Raw genomic sequence first — 26,125 nt, forward strand, 5'->3', positions numbered from 1 at the left:
GTAAAAGTAACAAGAGTTTCCTTTTAAAAGTTATGGTACCACTATGTTAAGTCCTGCCCGATGTTCCAGAACTCCTGCTAATCTTGCATTCTATAGAAATAGTCCTAATGTATTTTGGTCACTGGAACAATACAAAGGGAGTGGAGAGGTAAAAAGAGAATCTTCATTTGTGATATGTTGGTTTCAAGAACAAAAGCCTCTGAGGATTGTCCCCTCTGTGTTTTATTTGGTTGATAATTGCTTTGTGCAATAGAAGACGACGATCGCCTTTAAACAGGCTGAAACACAAACGATCAGCCTAGCAATGATCTGCTGCTGTCGGTCCGTGCAATAGAAGCAGCAGCAGCAAACCACCGCTAATTCCTATTGGCTGCTCGGACGATCTGATGATCGGCCATGCCCCCCCAGCACTTACCCGCTCGCTGTTGGCGCGTGTAATAGCGTCGGCACTCACTTGCTCCTCTGAATCGGCCTGTGTAATAGGGCCTTAGACCCTGCTGAAATGGAGCCTAAAGTATCAGTTTATTTTAGGGGGTTATACGTTAGATCTGTCCTTTCCAGCTGGATGCATAGCACAGTATATAAATCTTCTAAACTCAGTGTCTAGAAATTACAGTGGAAGCTGTCAGTACCTACTTCTTCAATACCTTATAGACGCCAATGTATAATGGCCACAGATGAAATCATGCGTTGCACTGTACATTGAGCAAGATAGGAGGGAGAGGCTAAGTGACTGGCTAGAAGCTCTAGGTGAGAAAATACCTCTAGGAAAACAATTGTATAATAAACTGTAAAACTATATAATCTAGTCATGGCTATTTCCCATTGAACATCATTTGCTTATGGTCTTCTGGAATTCCCATTTAATGCTAGCTCTTGCATGAATCAATATAAAAATTTTACTCAAATATGAAAATCCACACAAGACATCTCATGTACAGACACTGAGCTCTGGCATTCTGCACAGTGATCATTGCAGAGGAGAGGGTATAGGAATGATCTCCTGAGTTTCCATGCTGAAGAACTGTTGTTTCGAGTAAACTTTCACATTCACAGGTTTGCCAAGCAGGTGTAGTGACATCATTCCTGGTGATATATCTATAGTACCTATGAGTGAGTAACAACTTGTGGGAAATAAAGATATTTTATGATTCATGATTTCCCTGATGACTGTAGACGGAGCTATTAAAGGTGGCTTTCCCGGATTCCAAATTATGTTTCTAAACTGTTCTAGAGCTCTCTCCATGTCTATAGGATGACTGTAACCATCAATAAAGCGCACCTAAGGTGTGCCGCCAACCTGCTCTGGGCCATGGGATGCCCGTGCAAATCATAAAAACAAAGGAATGCAGGTCAAATGATGTGTATGTGGCCGTGTTACTGATTCCTGCACAGTAGGGGGCAGTAGTAGTGCCGCTGCGCTGGGGAAATGCATCTTAGCCTGATGCTTACTTTAGGGTCCTATTACACGGAGCGATTTTTAATGATTAACGACTTACGATAAACGATCGCAAACGAGATTGTTTATCGTTAACCTAAAATCGTTCACCATATTACACAGAACGATAGTCGTTAGACACGATCGTTATTGCAACCGTTACTATGATCGTTTATTCCTTCTGATCCCAGCAACAATGAACAATGGGCTATTACACTGAACGATTAGTGAACAAATGCGGAACTCAAGCCAACGAATTACCGATAATTTTAGGTTTGGATCTGAATCAACGATCAACTACATAGGAGCGGTTTTTAGACTACTCCTGGCAGTCCTGCCTCTTAATCCTAGCAATATCCTACTGTATCACATAAATGATGTGTAAGGGGTATGATTATGGTGTCACCCCAGCCCCAGGTGCCCGCTGTTCATACACAGCACCATGGCCTCCCTCACCGCAGGAAAGTCTGCTGCATTAGACCCTTGATGGGAGCTGTAATCCACATATGTTGTACACACTGAGATGTGCCTAGTCAGCACTCAGTAATCTCATGATACCAGCTGGGATTGTGGTTACTGACACTGACAGAACTAGGGAACAAGTCTGCACAAAAGACCACAAACAAAGATGACTGACCTTAAAAAGTCCCGTGAACTTTGCCATAGTGAAAATGCATGTCCTGCTGGTTTCACTTCATTCACGGACTTCAGCATTACAAATCAATCTCTGTACAAGTACTGTATATGGATAGATGTCATATGAAGCATAAGAAGTGGAGTCAGTCATGTCTTAGTTCTGTCTGCTCCTGAGGGAGCAGAATGGCGGCCCCTAATATAAGGGGGAAAGCTGGAGAAATATCCTGTGCCCAGCAGCACATTGCTCCAGCCTGTACCATTACCTAGACTGGGTGCCCCTCATGCCAGGTCAGCTCTCTGCAATGCCACCCAGGAGCATGGGCAGCTACAAGGGAGCACACTTGGAACTGTGAAAGTTAAAAACATTGCAATTCTTTGCAATGCATTATAACATACTTGGCATTGAACAATACTGTAAGGGTACTACATGGCAATATAGGCACTACTGGAATACTGGTTGATATAGACAATGTAGGGCACTACTGGAATACTGGTTGGTATGGACAATGTAGGGCACTACTGGAATACTGGTTGGTATGGACACTGTAGGGCACTACTGGAATACTGGTTGGTATGGACAATGTAGGGCACTACTGGAATACTGGTTGGTATGGACAATGTAGGGCACTACTGGAATACTGGCTGGTATAGGCACTGTAGGGCACTACTGGAATACTGGTTGGTATGGACAATGTAGGGCACTACTGGAATACTGGTTGGTATGGACAATGTAGGGCACTGCTGGAATACTGGTTGGTATGGATAATGTAGGGCACTACTGGAATACTGGTTGGTATGGGTAATGTAGGGCACTACTGGAATACTGGCTGGTATAGACACTGTAGGGCACTACTAGAATACTGGTTGGTATAGACACTGTAGGGCACTACTGGAATACTGGTTGGTATAGACACTGTAGGGCACTACTGGAATACTGGTTGGTATGGACAATGTAGGGCACTACTGGAATACTGGTTGGTATGGACAATGTAGGGCACTACTGGAATACTGGTTGGTATGGGTAATGTAGGGCACTACTGGAATACTGGTTGGTATGGGTAATGTAGGGCACTACTGGAATACTGGTTGGTATGGGTAATGTAGGGCACTACTGGAATACTGGTTGGTATGGATAATGTAGGGCACTACTGGTTGGTATGGGTAATGTAGGGCACTACTGGAATACTGGTTGGTATGGGTAAATGTAGGGCACTACTGGAATACTGGTTGGTATGGACAATGTAGGGCACTACTGGAATACTGGCTGGTATGGGTAATTTAGGGCACTACTGGAATACTGGTTGGTATGGACAATGTAGGGCACTAAAGGAATACTGGTTGGTATGGACAATGTAGGGCACTACTGGAATACTGGTTGGTATGGACAATGTAGGGCACTACTGGAATACTGGTTGGTATGGACAATGTAGGGCACTACTGGAATACTGGTTGGTATGGACAATGTAAGGCACTACTGGAATACTGGTTGGTATGGACAATGTAGGGCACTACTGGAATACTGGTTGGTATGGACAATGTAGGGCACTACTGGAATACTGGTTGGTATGGATAATGTAGGGCACTACTGGAATACTGGTTGGTATGGGTAATGTAGGGCACTACTGGAATACTGGTTGGTATGGATAATGTAGGGCACTACTGGAATACTGGTTGGTATGGGTAATGTAGGGCACTACTGCAATACTGGTTGGTATGGGTAATGTAGGGCACTACTGGAATACTGGTTGGTATAGACACTGTAGGGCACTACTGGAATACTGGTTGGTATGGGTAATGTAGGGCACTACTGGAATACTGGTTGGTATGGGTAATGTAGGGCACTACTGGAATACTGGTTGGTATAGACACTGTAGGGCACTACTGGAATACTGGTTGGTATGGGTAATGTAGGGCACTACTGGAATACTGGTTGGTATGGGTAATGTAGGGCACTACTGGAATACTGGTTGGTATGGACAATGTAGGGCACTACTGGAATACTGGTTGGTATGGGTAATGTAGGGCACTACTGGAATACTGGTTGGTATGGACAATGTAGGGCACTACTGGAATACTGGTTGGTATGGATAATGTAGGGCACTACTGGAATACTGGTTGGTATGGGTAATGTAGGGCACTACTGGAATACTGGTTGGTATAGACACTGTAGGGCACTACTGGAATACTGGTTGGTATGGGTAATGTAGGGCACTACTGGAATACTGGTTGGTATGGGTAATGTAGGGCACTACTGGAATACTGGTTGGTATGGACAATGTAGGGCACTACTGGAATACTGGTTGGTATGGGTAATGTAGGGCACTACTGGAATACTGGTTGGTATGGACAATGTAGGGCACTACTGGAATACTGGTTGGTATGGATAATGTAGGGCACTACTGGAATACTGGTTGGTATGGGTAATGTAGGGCACTACTGCAATACTGGTTGGTATGGGTAATGTAGGGCACTGCTGGAACACTCTTGTGCTATATGGCACCACTGTTATGGGCACTGAGTAACAATACTAAAACACTGCAACTATAAGGCTGGGTATCCTACCAGTGTATAACCTGTAAGATGGATATCTGCGGATTATTATGTGGCTGAGGTAGCGGGCACGGCCCCCGGTGTCTGTACCCCACCAGTGCCGTATGGAGGGGGCGCCGGTGCGCAGTCCGTCTCCCCGTGCAGCCGCCGCTACCTGCTGCCTCCCGGGGGAGGGCTCGCCTGAGCCGGCGCTGCAGGTTGGCTTGTGTGCCGCCCCGATACTTCCGGGGGGCGGTGGTAGCAGAGGGGAGAGCTGTCATGTACTGCGGAGCCTGCCAGGCAGCACTGACTGAACCGGTCGGATGATCGCAGCTTCCCCCGGCGGCAGCAGCAGGAGGAGGGAGCCCATTGTGCGCGCCGCCAGCCGTAGACGTGACCGACACTCGAGCTCTCCGGGCCGGGTCTATCCCAGCTGTAAGGACGGGAGACGCCACATTTTCGGCGGATCACGTGTGTCTCGTAGTCTCCTTATGATGAGGACAGTGGCGGCTCCTGGCTGCAGCGCCCTATTCTTGTAGCAGTGGCCGGCGCTGTGCGGGAGGAGGGGGCTGCGGCACTGGGCACACAGGCTGCCAGGAGGCGGCGAGGAGCACCCATCCCCGGACACAGAGCACCCGTCCCCGGACACAGAGCACCCGTCCCCGGACACACAGCACCCGTCCCCGGACACACAGCACCCGTCCCCGGACACACAGCACCCGTCCCCGGACACACAGCGCCCGTCCCCGGACACACAGCACCCGTCCCCGGACACACAGCACCCGTCCCCGGACACATAGCACCCGGGCAGGAGCCACCTGGGACACCTGGGCTATTGTGCCCCATGCCTGTGCCCTCCGATCAGTGAGCAGCCCCAGCATCAGCCCCGGGCACTCACTGACAGCGCTGACCGCAGCCTGATGGGTGCATGCTGCCACTGACAGCCCCGGCTGCCCCGGGAAGGAGGTGGCATCATGGCCACAGAGCCAGATCCTGAATCCGGTTGGATGAGGCAGCCCGAGGCCGAGGAGAATGGCTCCGTGCTGCCGGCCTCCAGCACTACCTTGCCCCAATGTGAAGAGGTCCCCACGGCCCCCGCATCCCCGGGCCAGCCCGGCTCCCGGTACAGCCACCTGCTGCTGGACTATGACGGCTCGGTGCTGCCCTTCCTGGGCGGGCTGGGCTCCTACCAGAGGCGGCTGGTGCTGCTCACCTGGATGCCAGCCCTCCTCCTCGCCTTCAGCCAGTTCTCGGACTTCTTCATGCTGGACCAACCCGACAAGTGGTGCAAGACGAACGGCAGCCTACCGGGGAGGAAGGGCCCCCTGCACCCGCATAACGGCACCTCCCCGGCCCCCGAGGTGATGCTGCCGCCGCCACCCCAGCTGCCCACCAACCCCTCACCGGGCATCTTCCCTCCCAATAACGACACCTGCCTGTGCCACGAGTGGACCTACCAGATCCACGCCGGGCTCGTCCAGAACGTAGTCAGCAAGGTAAGAAAGGCGCAGATATGTCTCAGCGATGCGACATATGGCTGCACTGGGGACGGGGGGCATTCCTACTGAGCGCCAATTGCTGCCCTACTTCCCCCCGACTTTTCTATACCTCAAAATGACGCAGGACTGCGATGTTTCCTGCCTGTCCCAGTGTGGCTGCTTACATATGGGTCACTCTCTGAAGCTGGTGGGGGGCACCTGCACAGGGGGCAACTGTCTATAGGATGGCATTCAGCTCAGAGAGTTATAGAATGTGGATTAGCCCTAAAGGTGTGATGGATCGATCATGTCCTGGGACCCAGTACTGCTGCTGCTGAGAATGACCAGACACCCAGGGGGGCAGCACTGGCCACACTCTCCTGCAATGAATGGAAACCAACCAGTTACTTTATGGCCTCTTGCTATAGTGCAGCTCCCAGTATGGCTGCTGTCTATATAGTACAGCTCCCAGTATGGCTGCTGTCTATATAGTACAGCTCCCAGTATGGCTCCTGTCTATATAGTACAGCTCCCAGTATGGCTGCTGACATCCACCTATATAGTACAGAGTCCGGACACAGTACGGCTGCTGACATCCACCTATATAGTACAGTGCAGGTCCCAGTACGGCTGCTGACATCCACCTATATAGTACAGTGCAGGTCACAGTATGGCTGCTGACATCCACCTATATAGTACAGTGCAGGTCCCAGTATGGCTGCTGACATCCACCTATATAGTACAGTGCAGGTCCCAGTATGGCTGCTGACATCCACCTATATAGTACAGTGCAGGTCCCAGTATGGCTGCTGACCTCCACCTATATAGTACAGTGTCCAGACACAGTATGGCTGCTGACATCCACCTATATAGTACAGTGCAGGTCCCAGTATGGCTGCTGACATCCACCTATATAGTACAGTGTCCAGACACAGTATGGCTGCTGACATCCACCTATATAGTACAGTGCAGGTCCCAGTATGGCTGCTGACATCCACCTATATAGTACAGTGCAGGTCCCAGTATGGCTGCTGACATCCACCTATATAGTACAGTGTCCAGACACAGTATGGCTGCTGACATCCACCTATATAGTACAGTGCAGGTCCCAGTATGGCTGCTGACATCCACCTATATAGTACAGTGTCCAGACACAGTATGGCTGCTGACATCCACCTATATAGTACAGTGCAGGTCCCAGTATGGCTGCTGACATCCACCTATATAGTACAGTGCAGGTCCCAGTATGGCTGCTGACATCCACCTATATAGTACAGTGCAGGTCCCAGTATGGCTGCTGACATCCACCTATATAGTACAGTGTCCAGACACAGTATGGCTGCTGACATCCACCTATATAGTACAGTGCAGGTTCCAGTATGGCTGCTGACATCCACCTATATAGTACAGTGTCCAGACACAGTATGGCTGCTGACATCCACCTATATAGTACAGTGTTCAGACACAGTATGGCTGCTGACATATGGGGGATCCATGTATATAGCACAGTGTCCAGACAACGAGGAGAGGTGCCAGCTCATAGGGGGGCTACCTGGCATCCTACGTAATATCCTGGCTGTGATAACAGCAGTCTGATATGGGTTAGGTTTTCTGCAATGTAAATTAGATATAGAAGTCTCTCGGATAGCTGCCATATTTGCTACCCAGTCACCTCAGAAATGTTTGGATCTAGTGAGGGCAGTTTTCACTGCTGGGAAAGTGGAGGGAATACAAGGTGCCAGTCTAGTGAGCTGTCATGGAAAGTGAATTACTCCAGGTATGGGAAGAGATCACCTCATAGGAACATAGCAATGTCCTGCGTTGTGTACAGAAGCCTTTATGGGCTGGGTCACATCATGTGAGTAAATCTGCTACTACTGCGTCACTCCCTAATATCCTAGAGACACGACTTGTCCCATATACGCCATGATCTATATCCATTAGACATGAGGGCGTATGGTAACCTAAATTGTCCAGCCCCCACTCATGCCATCTAGATCAGCATTATTAGTATGAAAATCATAAGTTTGATGTAAGACTTTTGTTATTTGATAAATTGATACTACATGCATGATGTACAGGAATGCTTGTATACAGTGACATGTGTAAGCAGACGTGTTCCTATTGGTGTGGATGTTGGCATCGCTTAGTGTAATGGCTGTTCTCTAATTGTCAGTATTTCTGGATCACACCTGCTTCCATATCTGCAAGCTCTATTCACATAAATGGCACCGCTGTGTGGGAACATGCCCTAAAGCCGTGTCCCCCAACCTGTGGCTCTACCACTTTTGCAAAACTACAACTTCAAACATGCCGTGACATCTGGGTGTTTTGGCTATGAACACTGTCCTAAAGGGGTGAGAAGGCCGTGTAAAACCAGCACCCATGTCATCTCAGCCAGAGGTGCACAACTTGTGACCTCCAGTTGTTGCAAAACTACAATTCCCATTGTGCGGTGATATCCATTGTCTATTCAGTCGTATATAAGTAGAGACAACCTGAGTACACACATGGCTCCCTGCATTTATTTAAAGGAAATGTCCTTTCAGCACAACCCCAATCCATAAGGCAGTTCCACTAACACAAAGCTCATTGCTGGAGGTTAAGTGGCAAGAATAGTGGGCGACTAGGGAATCTGACAGCTCGCCCACATTTCACTAGTAGTAGTGCATTCACTGGGGCCCATGTAATGCAGGGCTGGGCGAGGAGCCAGGTAACAAAGGGTTCTAGAAATTGGCTGCTGGACCATAACTTTGGATTCTATACTTTGGATGTGTAGAACTCTTCAGTCCGAAATGTTACAGGGGCTTTCAGCTCATGCTGGAGGTAAGACAGTAGTTTTCCATCACCTGGAGACCACTAGTATAATACATGCAGGGCACTTCCTTCTGTGGTCTCCATATAGGCCAAAGTTGTCCAGATGACAGTTGCTTTCAGCATATGGTCCCTGGAAGTATACTGCCTCCACCTTAGCCTCCTATCTGTGTTTACCTGTCTGTGTCACCCTATGTGATTGCCTGCTACAAAGATTGCTGCTAAAGCTGCCGTATTGGTAGGGAAAGCTAAATGAAAGCTGAGAATCTGCTTGATTCAGCTTTCCTTGACCCCTGAATGGATAGATATTTTAAAACATTTGCCATTCAGTTGTACTGGAAAGATAGGTTACGATTAGAGATGAGCGAACCTTGAGCATGCTCAAGTCCATCTCAACACGAACTTTCGGCATTTGATTAGTGGTGGCTGCTGAACTTGGATAAAGCCCTAAGGCTATGTGAAAATCATGGATATAGTCATTGGCTGTATCCACGTTTTCCAGACAACCTTAGAGCTTTATCCAAGTTCAGCAGCCCCAGCTAATCAAATGCCGAACGTTCGGGTTCGGATCGACTCGAATCCGAACCTGGTTCGCTCATCTCTAGTTACGATCCTTGTGGAATCTATATAGGACCGATGTGTGTTTTATAGAGATGAGCGAACCCGAACCCGAACATTCGGTATTTGATTAGCTGGGGCTGCTGAACTTTGATAAAGCTCTAAGGTTGTCTGGAAAACATGGATACAGCCAATGACTATATCCATGATTTCCACATAGCCTTAGGGCTTTATCCAACTTCAGCAGCCACCGCTAATCAAATGCCGAAAGTTCGGGCTCGGATCGACTCGAGCATGCTCCAGGTTCCCTAATCTCTAGTGTTTTATGTTTTTTGGGGTCAGTATTTCAGCAAATCCTACTTTTTCCTTATTTTTTAGTTGAATCATTTTATTGTTATATTGAGTAAAAAATCTTGAAGTTTCAATCAGGCCACCAAGCCTTACGCTGCATTCACATGTCCATAGATTATGCGGACCTATGGATGGTGAATTCATGCAATGTATTGTTTCCAATCATGACACATCATGCCGGCAGCGGGAAAACTCTCTGAATCGCTGCGGCACAGAAAACTGCAGGAATGGCTGCCTGGACCATCCTTAGATCATACGGGCTCCCCATTGAAAAGGATGGCGGTCTGATAATTGTTTGGTGTAATAGGGCCCTAACGTGTACTGTTCTGTAACACAAACTTTTAAGCAGAGCTACAGTGAGATGTTACACAAGTGTAAAGAAAGAATGTGCTAAAAAGGCAGGGAAGGTGGCTTCCCTTCAAGTCCTTGTTTCATTCCTATAAGAAGTCTTATAACATGGACTTGGGATAGATGCCATGCATAAAGGTAACACAGGAATCACAATAAGTGACAGTCACACTTTCAGTAAGTTGACTTAGGACTACAGGTTTCCATGGTTCATATCTACTGTAAAACCAGGGGCTGTCAGCAATAGCCAGGCAGGTTCGATGTCCTCATAACTTTGTACACACCATAAGTAGGAAAAAAATCCAATAAAAAAATAAATCTGCATTTAACTAGTAAAAACAATATAAATAATACTTTCTCTTTAGGTTGGTTTCACACTGGCTAAACTTTTGGGGGAAAAATGCTGTAACCAGATGTTAGCTGTAAGTCAAAGGAATTTTATTAAAGCTATATGTTTTTTTTCCTCCCCTCGTGACGTTTTTTTTTTTTGGCTATGTTTTTCTTAAACACAGAAATGGGATTTCATTTGTTTGTCTCATAAACAGCAAAAAAAGGCCACTCACACCTGAAGCCAAAAATGCCAAAAAAGCCAAGATAACCTTTAGTGTTTTTTGGAGGCCAGAAAAACGCCACAAAAAAGCTGTGTCCGGGGGAACTTGTTGCTTTCTTTCAGAAACAGCCCTACTCCTGTCTTTTGGGTGTGGTGTTGCAGCTCAGTTCCATTGTAGTAATAGAGCGGAGTTGTAATACCACACACAGCATGTGAACAGGGTGGTTCTGCTTTTTTCCCTAATCCTGGATAACCCCTTCAAGAAATGCTTGAGAAAACATTGGGTTATATTTACTAAGGTTGATGCAGCACCTTTGTGACTGCCTATCTATGAATTACAAAGTATCAGTAAATTTCCTCTAAACTTTCTATTCATAGTAAAAATTGCTTCCAAATCTTAATTCCATCAAGGTGTGGGAGCTTCCGGCCGCAGCCTGTGAATAAGCTCAGGTTTTGTACTCCTATTTTACATATCAAGGCTTCCACAGTATGAGATCAGATGGTGGGAAGTTCATGCCGGACAATCTCAGAGCTATTCTAGAAACTCCAGCTTAGCTGCTGTTGTTGATGGCTGTGTCCTGATGAAGCAGAGGCTATGGCAGATGTTGAATAAAGAACAAGAAATTTTTACATGTGAAACATAATTTGTGGATTTTGTAAAGTAGAAACAAAAAGCCTTTTTTGGATTCATGGCTCTGAGGTTTAGAACTTAAAATGATTTTAACATTAGCCCAAAATGGTTTAAAGGAGTCATCTGGGGAGCAGGAAATGTCTGCAGCCTCCTCGGAAGTAATTCTTCTGAGATTTTTGGGGGCATATGATGTTGCAGCGACAATGTACAACTATTGGAGATGGTTTTGGGATATGCACCCTCCCTGTCTTGAAAAGCTTTTTTTTTAGATGTGGATTCGCTGTAAGTGAGTGCTGCTCCACGGACAATCCCTTAGTGTTTACTATGCCTCTTATTTTATTTTGTAACCCTCACCTTCCTTCTAGACACCATGGATGGTGAATTTATTATTGATGATTTTTATCACCCTGGTTCTCCTTTATTTACACTGTGCTTTCCTGTTAACAAGTTGCAGCTTTGTCATCATGAAGTTGCATCTGGCTTCATAACTGATTTGCAAGTCTTAATGCACCTAGCGATCTGCATTACTCTGACTGTATCTACATGTGGTCCAGGGTGGAGTGCTTTTTGATAAAAAAAAAAAAATAGTGACAAAGCAGACGTGAAGGATGTGAAACCATGAAAGATGTTGAAACCTAAGTTTTTAGCTATGTCATGTGATTTGTAGACATCAAAAAGTCACCCTTTTTTTTTTTTTTTTTAGCAAAACAGTTGTGCAAAAGCTTGCAAAAAATATACGCATGGCTCAAGGTGTACAGCAATGATACCCCCCCCCCTTTCCCCCCGGTCATATTTAACTCTAGCTGTCCACAAACGATAAATGGCCACTCCCTAATGGGGAATCCGCTGACCATAAAGAACAGGGAATGTTCAGTTGAATGGGTAGCAGTCTCGATATCAACAACAGGCCTTCTTTTTTAGAGATCATCAAGGACTTTTCAAGACTATAGGTCCTATAGAAAGGCAGCTGTACACAATCATGTAGAGAGATAAAAAGATAGGTCTTGTGCCATTGGTGAGAGCATTGCATTGATGTCTTGGTGGCGATGCATAAAAAGGAATGAGGGTGGGCAAATATCTCTGTGATACCCATAGTTGGCTAACATTTAGCCCCTCACCTGTCTCTGACTTTTAGTGGGCATTTTTCAGTTTGTAAATTGATGACTGTAGAATCTCAATGTGTTCTTGTTTTATTATTTGTTGATGCTTGTATTCTGCAGTGTGTAATCTTGTTAGTACAGTACATGCTTAGTACTTGTCTCATTTTCCTATTGTTGAATGCTTACTCAGTATATTTCTTTTTACATATGTAACTGAATACATCCCAGAGATGATGACATGTTTGGCAGCCACTGAAGTCGCAGTGACTGCCTACAGTTGGCATCAGTAATGAACAGATTTGTGTAAAAGCCTCATATATGGAAATTTGCTCATTTGTTGCAATTGACTTGTCGCTTTTTTACTCTCAAGAGAAATGGAGCTTTTGATTTCTCTAAAAACAAGATTTTTACTTTATTTTAAAGAAGTTTAACAATATAACATACAATTTCTCCCTATTTAAAAAAAAAAAATAATAATTTGCAATTAGAAGGCTCCTCCATATGATGTAGTTAAAGGGACTCTGCCACCTCCAAACCCCCCAAAACTAATCAGTAAATATATGAAAAGATGCTGATTCTGAATGTGTAATTTTTCTTTTTGCTTGCATTCGCCTGCTGTACGCCTGCAAATACAATCCTGTTAGTAGAGCTTTCCATTATATCAGAGCTAAGTAGTTCTCTCTATGCATCAGCATGTCCCGAGTGCAGGCTTACGGCAGGGGAATGCAAGCAAGGAGGGAGATATATAGGACAGATTCAGAATAGGAGAGACAATTTTCTGATTAGTGTTTAGTGGTTTTTTTTCAAGGAAACAGAGCCAAATGAGTTTTTTTCCTCCTTTAATAAGGCATGGGGTATCAGGAAATGGGATGGGTAAAAAAAACCCTCATTATTTATATGTATCTATATGTATTAACTATGATTTTAACTTTTGATGGTTACTCGAGAGTAATTTGCCTCAGTTGTGTGTTACCCTCCCAGAATTTAAAATCCCTACTACAGTACGCAGGCTGGATATCCTCATTTGCCCAGTTGTTATCAACCCCAGCTCTTGTCGTCTTTTGGCGTTATTACATGAGGCCTATGGTATTATTCAATTGCTGGGATGTGTTTTTCTGGTTATGATGGTAAATGTGTGGTTTCCTAATATAAAGGCTTGTAGTGTAGACACTGTATCACTATAACTTTGCTTAGTCTTAATGCAGGTCTATTAAACCTAAGGTCTTTGACATCACACACCTACAATGATGCAACCTTTCTACACTTTTAAAGAATAAAGGGCGTGGAGTAGAATCCAGTCTCCTTTTCTCTCATCATACTCTTCACATTTTTTTCATTGTCAAGAAATAGCTTGAATGCCATTATTGTATTGTCTTTTTGTGCCCTCCCATTTATTTTTTCTAAATGTAGGTAGTTTTTTAAGTGTTTAGTGAAACCTCCTAGCTAGAAGTTTTTTTCACCTATCTTAGGCTGGGTTCACACTACGTATCTCCTATCCATTTTTTTTTTCTTCAAAAAACTGATGAAGAAAACTGATGCATTTGTATGCAAAAAAAAAAAGGATCATCATGGATGTTTTTTTTTAACAGACACAAAAATAAGGTCAACTACATTTTCAGCTTTACAAGAAACAATCTCGTTTGTGATAGTTTTTCGTTAGTCTTTAATTGTTAAAAATCTCTTCGTCTATTAGGACCCTAAGAAAATATAGCAAATCCTAACCAAGCTGATAGAGTAGGTCATGAGGCAATATAAGCTGTCCTTGTTGCTCTTAGCAACCACTGACAGCACAGCTTTTATTTGGTATTCTGAAAGCTGTGCTGGGATTGGTTGCTAAGGGCAACCATGGCAGTTACTGTCATTTCTTTGGTGGTATATTTTTTTATAAAATGTGTCTGCAGTTTGAAGGTAAATGTTGAATTGATTCACTGATCTACAGAGGCTTGTAAAGTTGCCATAACCTGAATATTTGTGGGACGGTTAAACCACCCTTCCCCATAGCACACCATGTGAACAGGGCCAAACCATAACCAGTATAAGCCAATCATTTGAATCTGAAAAATCAATATCTTTTGCAGAAGCTGAAGCTGAACTACAATGTTTATCACACTATTTTGGAAACCTTTATGGCAAAGAAGTAGCGAAAAAGATGTTTTATTCTGCCGCGTGACACAGGGAGATGCCTCTCTGCCAGGTAATCATCCCTGCACTGTTTGCTGACAGTAGGAGAGCCATGACTCGCCCCCCGGGCATCTCCCCGCCCAGATGACTAGTTGCTGCCCCTCTTCCTGTCTCGCGTGGCAGAATAAGGTTGGGTTCACACCTAATGGAATCGCAGTCCACTGCGATTCCCCTCCTGTCAGTTTCAGTAGGATTACATACTCGCAGCATTTGTCTTCCCGCTGTGAATATGTCAGCGGCAGCCCCCTAACCCCCCCCCGTGGACTGTGCATACATTACACAGTCTTCGCTCTGGCTTGTCCTGTTAAAGCACAAATTTTGTTTTCAGTCCAAAAGACGATGAACATTATTTTTTTTTTTTATATTCTAGTCAATGATGAGGGATCTAAACTGAAGGCGTTTCTGTTAAAGAGTCACTGTTGTATTTTTTTATTTTATTTTTGCAGAAAAAATAGTCCAGGCGATTTTAAGAAACTTTGTAATTGGGTTTATTAGGCAAATCTGCCATTATCTGCATTCAAAAAGCTTTTTCCCTCCTCTTTTCCATTCAATGCAAAATATCAGGAAATTGTGACTTGTTGCATCAGACACAACCCTGTCTGTTCTATAGAGAGGGAAGGGGGAGGGGGAGGAGGGAGTTAGTCGGCAGCAGAGAGCAAAGAACAAAGGATTACACAACATGAAGGTGGGTGACAGCGTTATTCAGAGGTCAGAGAAGTCATTGCTGACTGTCAGAGGAGATAGCCTGGTGATTAACTGTTTGTTGTCCTGTTTTGGTGCCTCATCTCTCTCCACCCCTCCCCTCTCCATAAGCAAGCCACGAAGACAGGGGGGAGAGCTTCAAACTGTTTTTTTCATGATAAAAAAGCATTTTTTGGCTAATAAACCCAATTACAAAGCTTCACTGTATGTACAGTACTTTCAGTACTTCATTGCACCTTTAGGCTATGTTCACACTACATAAAAGCACGGCTGTTGTTGCCATCGGCAACAACGGCCGTACTTTATGCGCCTGTGAACACTGCCCTATCTGCTATGGGATCCCAGCCGGAGCGTATACACATCGTATACGCTCCGGCCGGAATCCCTTGTGGACCCGCAAATAACTGACATGTCAGTTTTCTGCGGCCGCAAATTGCGGCCGCAGAAAGCTCTGTCAGTTCACACAATGAAGATATAGATATAATTGGCACAAACTGTGGAGTCCCAGCAATACGTAGCTTATAGTAGGGGACCATATTCAGCAGAGAAATGTACAAAAGGTAACAGCATCCAGACGTTGTTAAGTGCAAAAAAAGCAAAAGTGCTTTATTCCATCATGGCAGTAACATAGCAGCGCTTTTGCTTTTTTTTTGCACTTTACAACGACTGGATGCTGTTACCTTTTGTACATTTCTTATGGACTTTATCCTGACAGGCTACAGGATCAGTAACTTTACTTCATCCTATATATTAAGAGCCTTTTTTTTTTATATGTATTGAGTCTAGGAGAGACTTGAAGGAGTGCAGTGGTATCATTTTTTTTTTTTTTTTCATATTCAGCAGAGATTCTGCTCTTGGCTTTTTGCATCTGGGCATCTTAAAGTAAATTAGCGAACCCAAACTTGCTGTAAATGCTCTGTCTGTGCATAAAATATACAAATGTAAGGGGAGAAATTGAGAACAATTTAAGAGATTTTGGGTCATATGGACATCACGGTCAGTCATTGTTCATTGGACATTGACCCAAAGTGAGCTAGGATTTTTTCACCATAACACTTTACAGTACAGTACAGTAAAATAAGAAGCGTGTATGTGACTTATATGACTGGTAGTTTAGAGGCAGCCACTATAGCTTTGCAATTGGATTGAGGTTCTTCATCAGTAGAACAGCCTACAATGAAGGTCATGTGAGACTGGATTCAGTGAGCACTGTGTCCAAATAATTTATTAATGTCTGTTATAAAGCTGGGTATTCCATTGTTGTTATAGGAAGGTATTACTGTTTGAGTCATTTATTTACTTTTATTACAGGTCCCTGTTTTATTGCTATTGGGAATGGTGACGGTAGCATGAACTGTGCAGTTGCTTGTGGATGAATCCCAGCCCTGATCTGTCTCTATATGCAGCAGTCTCTTTCCTTTCTCACAATCTGTCTTCAGCTTTTCATTGCTTTGTTACTGGTACTACTATAAAAGAGAAAAGTAATTCAGGACTTTATTCGAATTATTATTTATTCTGCTGGTTTCTCTATATATGTGGGCACAGACGTTTGTTTTACAACCTGGAAACTGCATAAGTTAAAGGAGATGTCCGTCGATTTGATAAAATCTGGAAGCCGTCAGGGGGGTGACAAATAGGGACTCGCCTCTCCCTGTGCCCGAAAAGAGGAGCAGCGGACCGCCCTCGGGACCCCCACCTGATGGCGTTTTCCCCCCGAGTTGTGATGACGTCATGACTTGGGGGGAGGAGGCCTGTCCCTGATGATGGACTGGGTGCTCAGCCAATTAATTTCTGGAGTGGCATCCCGTCCCAGTAAGTGACTGATTAAACGGGGTCGTAACGTGTAGGCGTTGGGGGTCCCGAGCCTGGTCCCACTGCTCACCACGGGCAGAAGTAAGTCCGTACCTGTAATCAATGCCTGATTTTATAAATTGCCGGACTTCTGCTTTAAAGTTTATGTTAAGTTATGAATTCAAGGGCCCATCTGCCATACCTATTATTCATTGCATATTATTCTTATCTAAATCTTATCTAGGTATCAAAGAATAAAGTTTCATGCAATTCTTTTTCTACTGCTTAATAATCTTGGAATGCTTTTACATGAGCAACCTTATCAGCCTAAGAAGTATGAAACTTGCCCATGAATTGCAAAGTCAGAGTGAGTACATTGTTTAGTCTGAGTCTGTAATCAAGTGGATAGAGACTGTTAGGATTCTTAAAGGGGTACTCTGGCTAAAATCTTTTTCTTTCAAATCAATTAGTTTCAGAAAATTATATAGATTTGTATTTAAAAATCTCAACTTCCTATATTTACCAGCTGCTGTATGTCCTGCAGGAAGTGGTGTTTTCTTTTCAGTCTGACACAGTACTCTCTGCTGACATCTCTGTCCGGGACAGGAACTTTCCACAGCAGTAGCAAATCCCAATAGCAAAGAGCATTGTGCTGGACTGAAAAGTATACACCACTTCCTGCAGGACATACAGCAGCTGGTAAATATAGGAAGTTGAGATTTTTAAATAGAAGTAAATTACAGCAGCTGATAAGTACTGGATGACTGAAGATTTTTTGAATAGAAGTAAATTACAAATCTAAATAAATTTTCTGAAACCAGTTGATTTGAAATAAAAAGATTTTTGCTGGAGTACCCCTTTAAGAATGCCACAAGCTCTGTGTGCTACAGCACTTTTAGGGCATAATACCTCTGTACATAAAGCATCCAGTGGAGCATCCGTAAAAAGACAGACATACAGTATACCAAGACTCTTTTTGGTATCCTAGCAATGTGCTTATTTTACAATATAAATTATTGTGATAAAAATAGATTAGAGACGTAGATTAGTTCTTTGTACACTGGAAAAATAGGGTGTTCCGGAGTAGGTAGTGCTACCTGATGTGGAGCATTGATGATGTCTTTAAATGGTCAGGTTCTATATAACATTCATGCTCTACAGTCTATATTGAGGGATATGCCCCTAGTTCTTCCACTGCGATGATTACAGGGCTTGTGAGGACCACTGGGGAGATGTTCCCTTACAGTGATCACCTGATAAATACCCCTGCCACCCCCCGCTCCCTTCCCCAACACAAGCTGTGAGATTGGGATGGATATTACAGAGTTCTGCTCTCCCTTATGCAACCTTTTTTTTTTCTTTTTACAGTATCCAACTAATATATTTTTCATCCCTTTCCAATGCTTGCCATATGCACCATCAGCACAGATGTTCTCATCCATAGTCTACTCTGCACTGAGCAGGATAGAGGGATAATTATACCTTTTGTTAATTTTTAACCACCTGTTACAAGGTGCCTAGTCATGTCACAGACATTTGACAGGACCTATAAAATGCACGTGATTGCATGTGACATTTAACTTGGATTATGACATGTATGCAAAGGATCTGTAAAATATAGAAAAAGATATTGTGCTGCCGCATTCATTTTGATATTTAAATATCTTTTCACAAGCAACATATTGTAATGTAATTGGCTTGCCCTATGTAAGAGGTATATGTGCATGTAAGAAACCATATCATTAAAACTACTAACCAGTAATGGGAATAACATTAGTTAGGAAAAATGGGCAAGGGTAAGGCCGCATTTCCAAATAGCGATGAACGCGGGGGGATTTATGAAGACCGGCATACAAGTAAATTAGGCCCTGCCCCCTTTCCCCCAGATGAATTCACTAAGGGGCGCACGCCTCCTAGTCAATCCGGCCGGCCAGGGGCCCGAACCTGCGTCCGACGTACCAAATCTCCACCTGCTTCCAAGAGGTGTAAATTTGGATCATGATTTACTCCTGTGAGCAGGCATAAATGAGGCGCGGAAGGAGTCCACGCCTCCTTCCCGCCTTGCCAAGCCCTTTTGAGCTCCCCATGCCCTTCCATCGGGCAAGTGGGGCATACAGTACTCCAGGGAGAAGGGGTAATTCCTGGTGTACGCCCGGGCAGGACTTTCATAAATGTCCCCCATGGGGCTGAAACCACACCCTCATGCGTTCATTAATAGCCGCACAATGTTGCTGATGAAAGCCAAGAGAACTACCTGGTTATTGGTGGCTGCTTGGATGTATTGTCTTAACCCATGTGGTTGTCAGCATGTGGGAATGCAGCCCAAGAAACTGACCAGCTGTGACTAGATAATTGGGCCAAAACCTTTGAAAAAAGGTTGCCATTATGCAATGGTCAGTAGCTATCTAAAGTGGTGAAGGAAAGAGCCGCCATTACATGGTCATGGGTGGTCATTGCTCACTGATGGACATGTGGGTTGAAGGCTAGCTCATCTGGTCCAGTTGGCGAACATTCATCTTTTACTGAACTGTAATAAGAGGTAAGAGATGATCATGTTATATATCACACGGGGAAGTTGTTTCCAGCGTTCAGACTTGTGCGATCTCTACATATAGAGATCATTTTTACATAGTTTCAGTATAAAGGAAAATCCCTTCAGAGAATTGTAGTTACTTTGCGTCATATGTCCAGATGAATGCACTTTCCTTCTTATTTCCTCCTATTTCTCCTGTTCTTAGTCGTCCTGCCCCTTGTCCTCATAGCAACCAGCGCTGTTTACCCTCCCCGCCTAGCTGCAGACAGGTGCGGAAAGCTAAGACATGACTCTTTTCACTTTACCTGTTTGAACAAGGTTGCAAAAAGTTCAAGTTTCTCAATAAAGTCTCAAGCAGTGTACACGTGACACTTTTCTGGGTAATTTCTTTGCAGTAACCAAAATGTAGGCTAGAAACTGAAAGGTAAAACTCTAGCAAAGGTTATTCATTGAGTTTCACCTCCTGTGTTCTCTAAATGTTCACAAGTCTGTGCATTCACTGCTACTGCACAGTGCATATTTTATGCCCTTGTTAGTGTCTTTATACAGCATATAGATTATGTGTGAACACACCCTTACAGTCCACCCTGAAGAAGCTGTGATCTCCATGATGCGTTACCTTCTGATGTTGTTAGACCAGTGCTTCTCAATTCCAGTCCTCGGGCCTCACCAACAGGTCATGTTTTGAGGATTTCCCATACAAAGATCACCTGTGATAATACCTGATGCACTGAGTATAATTATATCACCTGTGAAATACTAAGGAAATCCTCAAAACATGACCTGTTGGTGAGGCCTGAGGACTGGAATTGAGAAGCACTGCGCTAGAGGACAGGTGCCCCCAGGCCTGCTTCAGGAGACAAATGATGTATGGTGTGACCCCAGGGACTTCCACCTGACTGGAGCGCTCTAGCATTTACCTATATATGTGCATGCCTATATATGTTTGGCAATAAACATACAAGCTGCCTCCCCCCTGTACATGGTATACATGTTTAGGACGTCTGCTGACATGCAGTATATACTGATCCTGTCATGCCTTCCCTGCTTTTGTTTGGGTGGAAGGATCCGGCAACTTGAGCTGCAGACATAGGGGCAGTTAGTGAATTTGACAGATACTATTACACTTTGGCTGACAATGTGAAAGGGCTAAGTGGATTTGCAGGCATGCCTAAAAAAACTATCCCATTTATTTTAATCACATCACCATGCCGGCTTGTTGTAGGGTCACACGGGCGATATTGCTGGTGTTAATTCTTGATATTGTCTGTGTGTTGATTATTGGTACAGCTTAGGTGAAACTGCCAGATCATGTATTCCCGAGCTGTGCAAACAAGCAAGACAAGTCTGATATAGTATAAATCGGAGCGGAACATGGAGTCTGTGCTGATTTGCAAGGTAGTTATCACTTCATTGGTTCCTGTAAATGTTACAGTACCGTCTATCGAGAAGGAATTTTCTGAATTATTCACAAAGAACAAACATGTCATTAAATACGTTCATGGGAGCTTGGGGAGATTCTATAACCTCACTTGTGATCACAGAATATAAGATTTCTCTTTTCACATGACAAGGTGTTTCCCCTCCCTTTGCCCTCACCCCAGTTCAGTCCTTCCCAGGTTTGCAGGCTGAAGCTTTAGCCTTTTTAGCATTCATGTATTCATAATTAGCCGTGCTATTAATTAAACAATAGGCTGGAATTAATTGAAGGAAATGACAGAGCGCTCACTTTCTCTTGTAATTGACAGACGCTTGGACTGTCACCATCACCACAAGAGCATGCACTTTTTTTTTTTTTTTTTAGTGTGCATTAGCGGCTGGTAACAGTGCCCTGTACAGATCTCCTTTATTGATTGTTATTACTGCCGTTATGTGCTGGTTTTCAGTAGGATTACATTGCTATACACACCAACAAGGCTACTGGTAAAATCAGAAGAGAAGCACTAACAATAGGCCTATTAATTTCTACAAACCAAGTGAAACCGAATGAATCAATGACGGCAGCATGAGAGGATGACAGTATCCACACAGGCTAGCCTCCTTTTTTTTTAAACATTATTTTTTTTACTGGTGTGAATCCAATCATAATGATGATCCTTGATAATTTGAGAATTAGTAATATTAATTATGAGATTGATATATTTAAGGTGTACTGTATTAGTAAATCCCACCCAGTATGCGGTAAGCTTTTAGCCCCCCCCCCCCCCCCAATCATGGGCCTTAAAGGAAATGTGCCATCAGAAAGTAAACTGTTGTTTAACCTATCTTGGGCAGGTTTGACTAAAGGTCCCCATACACCTTCAATAAGTGACTGTAAGTTATCTCTCGCATCCTCCCCATACACAGGAATGTCGGCACGGAATGTTGGGTGTTCCCTATGTGTTTCCTCTCATTTCCATCTGCAACATGACAGCCCTCAGAGACTGTTAGGAGCACTGCCAGCCCCCATAACGCCAGCCCACCTCTTTCTAGTAGTTCCCCTTTAAAATGCCACTGTCGATATAACTTTCAAAATCTAAATCATTAGTTGATGTGAAATAAAGCAGGTTTGATCGTGCGCTGTGTTTACACGTACGATTATCGTTGGAATTTGACCTTTATCGTGCAAAAACGAACGATCAATCATCCCGTGTAAAAGGACCATAAAAAGCTGCCTTTAGGAGACTGGACCTGGATAGCATAGCTTTTTTTTCCAGCATGATGACAAAAAAATCAATGTAAATTGCAAACTTGCTTTATATGACATCTACTGTTTTTTTGGATTTTAAAAATAACGACAGTGACACTTTAAAATCTGTTAGTGCTACAGAATTGCGCAATGTAGCCCTAGCCGAAAGCAAACAACGAATAAAACCCAGTACCATTACTAACAACGACCAGGATATAATACAGAGGACGTTTATGGCCAAGAAATAAGTACAGCATTGAAAATAAATGCTGGGGTAGGATATTGTTGTCCCTAAAATAGCCGGGCTCACACGAGGCCTTCAATTATGTGTTTTATTGAAGCTCACAGGCAGTAGTTGTGATTCATCTACTCTGCTTTATTGCTAAAACATTCACTCTGCTTAGTAATATGGTTACATAGGAGGTAAACCACAGCTCTGCTTTTATAAGGTCTCTGGCGTCTATATATACATATTGGCTTGTCTGTTCTCATACATCACAACTAAATGGGACCACATCAATGGTTTGATGTTAGTAAATTGATGTTTCCTAATTGTGGATTTGGTTAACACACTTTGGTGGCAGGGTCCTAGATGCCACAACGTGATTCTTGGTTTCCCACCAAGTCAGTTAGAAAGTGTCCCATTGTTCAAAGCTTTTATGTTAAATAGTGCAATTTCCACTCTTTCCACTGAGGACTCCATAAGCTCAGCCCCAATCTTGTGCTGTAGATATCACTTACTACTAGGGATGAGCGAACCGGCTGAGGTTCGGGTTTGTATGAACCTGAACGATCGGCTTCTGATTCCCGCTGTGTGCCCGCTCCATGGAGAGCCTGAGGACCGCCTAGAAAACTGGGATACAGCCTATGGCTATGGCTGTATCCTAGTTTTCCAGGCGGTTCTCAAGGTTGTATCACCCTCTCCACGGAGCGGGCAGACAGCGGGAATCTGAAGCCGATAGTTCAGGTTTATATGAACGTGAACCTCAGCCGGTTCGCTCATCCCTACTTACTACTAGTGCTTAGTATACTAGTGATCAGTAGTCTGTGATACTATTGATAGAATCCTCACTGTACAAGTCACTAAGCATGACCACAACAATCTTCCTTATATTTCAGAAGGTCATTTTGTGATGTTTTCTCATGGCCAGGTGGCAGATGTAACTGCAAATTACAGCTTGGCAGTGCCCAGGATTTGTTGTATGTGACTCATATATTCCAGCCTATAAAGGCACATCCTGGCACAGTTCTGATTGCATCTTTATAGTGCCAAGGAGCTGTATGACCTAGTGTTTGAGATTTTTTATAGCTATAAAAATGCTGAGTCAGATCCGTGCATGCTGAGTGAACTAGCGGATGTCCTACAGGTATTTCCTGTTGATTCTGTCATTTATTCGCTGCCAGTAAGAAGGTAGTAATGAGCCTTAGGCCTTATTCACACGTCCTGCAAAGTTGGCTTTGATTTCATATCCGCAATCATGGATCAACTTATTGCTCTTTGATTTTTATTGTGCTATTCACACATTGCGCAATTCCAAAAAAATAGGACCTGTCCTACTTAGCCCCACCCCTGTAGGAGGAGCGAACATCTGGGCCCAGTAGAAAATTCAGCTTTAAGGGCAGCATGATATGGAGGAGACCAGGGGCTGATGGCCATGTTGTGGGTGGCACTGAGGTTAGCCATGTTGTGGGTGGCAGAGAGGTTAGCCATGTTGTGGGGGGCACAGGGGTTAGCCGTGTTGTGGGGGGCACAGGGGTTAGCCGTGTTGTGGGGGGCACAGGGGTTAGCCATGTTGTGGGGGGCACAGGGGTTAGCCATGTTGTGGGGGGGCACAGGGGTTAGCCATGTTGTGGGGGGGGCACAGGGGTTAGCCATGTTGTGGGGGGGCACAGGGGTTAGCCATGTTGTGGGGGGGCACAGGGGTTAGCCATGTTGTGGGGGGGCACAGGGGTTAGCCATGTTGTGGGTGGGCACAGGGGTTAGCCATGTGGGGGGGCACAGGGGTTAGCCATGTTGTGGGTGGCACAGGGGTAAGCCATGTTGTGGGGGACACAGGAGTTAGCCATGTTGTGGGGGACACAGGGGTTAGCCATGTTGTGGGGGACACAGGGGTAAGCCATGTTGTGGGGGACACAGGGGTTAGCCATGTTGTGGGGGACACAGGGGTTAGCCATGTTGTGGGGGGGCACAGGGGTTAGCCATGTTGTGGGTGGCACAGAGGTTAGCCATGTTGCTTTGTAGCGTTGGAGTCCTGGGATCAAATGTCACCAAATATAAAAGCTGTATGTATGTGAGCATTGTGAGCCCCATTGGGGACAGGGACCAATATAAGTGACACTAATCTATGTACAGCGCTGCAGAATATATTGGAGCTATATATATAAAAAAATATTATTGTTATTGTGCTGTAAAGATCTGCAGTGGCCGGGCAGTGCTGCTGCTGTCTGTCATATGGAGAGGAGAAAGGCTACTTCACTTTATTCTATTTATTGATGAATTAAACTTGCAAAAGATTCTTTGCTCATTAAAGCCCCGCCCAACTGAAACCACACCCACCTGCAGGTTGCTGACCCCTGTGACCTGGAAGTTCTTTATGTAAATAAATGAACACAAATATAAAAAGCAGCAACAGAGGATGCCCAGGGACACACAGGCGGGAAAAAAAATCTTGGAGGAAACATCTAAGGTTACATTGTGTTTTTGCACTCTGTTTAACGTATACGTTTTATGGAAAAAACAGATGCAATTGTGTCATCTGTTTAGATCCGTTTTTCCATTAACTTCCATTTTTATTTTAAGGGACACAAAAAATAGCGTTGACTACGTTTTTCTGTCCGTTAAGTCACCAATTAAAAGTGGATACGTTGAATGGATTGTAAAAATGCAGTGTGAACCCAGCCTAAGGGAAAATGATAGATTACAAATGATTCCCTATTCCAAAAAGAAAAATGGTTGGACAACCTCCGGTCAAATTTTTTATTAAGGTATTGTATTGCCCCCCCAAAAGTTATACAACTTCCCAATACACACTTATTATGGGAAATGCTTATAAAGTGTTTTTTTTCCCCTGCACTTACCCTGCTTCACTTCCTGGATAAAATGGTGATGTCACGACCCGACTCTCAGAGCTGTGCGGGCTGTGGCTGCTGGAGAGTACTGTATGATGGCAGGGGGACACTAAGGGACACAGGGCACTGGAGGGACACTGAGCATCCCCCTGCCATCATCCTCTCCAGCAGCCACAGCCTGCACAGCTCTGGGAGTCGGGTCGTAACATCACCATTTTATCCAGGAAGTGAAGGCTTGATACAGTAGTAAGTGCAGGGAAAAAAGCACTTTATGTGCATTTCCCATAATAAGTGTATATTGGTGATTTGTATAACTTTTGGGGGGCAATACAATACTTTAATAAAATTTTTTGCCGGACTTCTCCTTTAATGTTTTATTGGTTATACTGGCCCAGACTGTATTCTTTCGGAGACAAAAATGTCTGAATTCATCTCAGATTGCAACCAACCCTAACTGAAAGCATCATAGTGATGCGGCTGTGTTGCGCTCATCTGAAACCTTCTTCTGTTTTGTGTGTGTGTGTGTGTGTGTGTTTGAGACTGTTAAATTCTGAATTCAGGCTTTGTAGCACCAGAGGTGACAAGGAGGAAAGAACTGTCAACCACATTAGAAGGGAGTAGCCACCACACATTGGGTAGAATCAAACACTGGTTTTCAGTAAAAACCCAGAAGAAAAGTCTCATTTGCCACATGGCTTTTTTAAGTTTGTTTTGTAAAATACAGCGGCCAGCTCAGTAGCAGTTTTTG

The 26,125-nt window shown here is 44.3% G+C and overlaps 1 protein-coding gene across 1 annotated transcript in view; it reads left to right on the forward strand.

Annotated features, from left to right (window-relative positions):
• The first annotated feature begins 4,847 nt into the window (after positions 1-4,847).
• Positions 4,848-26,125, forward strand: part of SLC22A23 (solute carrier family 22 member 23) — an 86,387-nt gene continuing 65,109 nt past the window's right edge. The window contains exon 1 of the mRNA XM_069958075.1: positions 4,848-6,099. Within this exon, the coding sequence (XP_069814176.1) occupies positions 5,578-6,099 (522 nt within the window). The 5' untranslated portion in view covers positions 4,848-5,577. The remainder of the gene's footprint in view (positions 6,100-26,125) is intronic.

This window comes from Dendropsophus ebraccatus, chromosome 2 (genome assembly GCF_027789765.1).
Source record: "Dendropsophus ebraccatus isolate aDenEbr1 chromosome 2, aDenEbr1.pat, whole genome shotgun sequence".
Lineage (NCBI taxonomy): Eukaryota > Metazoa > Chordata > Amphibia > Anura > Hylidae > Dendropsophus > Dendropsophus ebraccatus.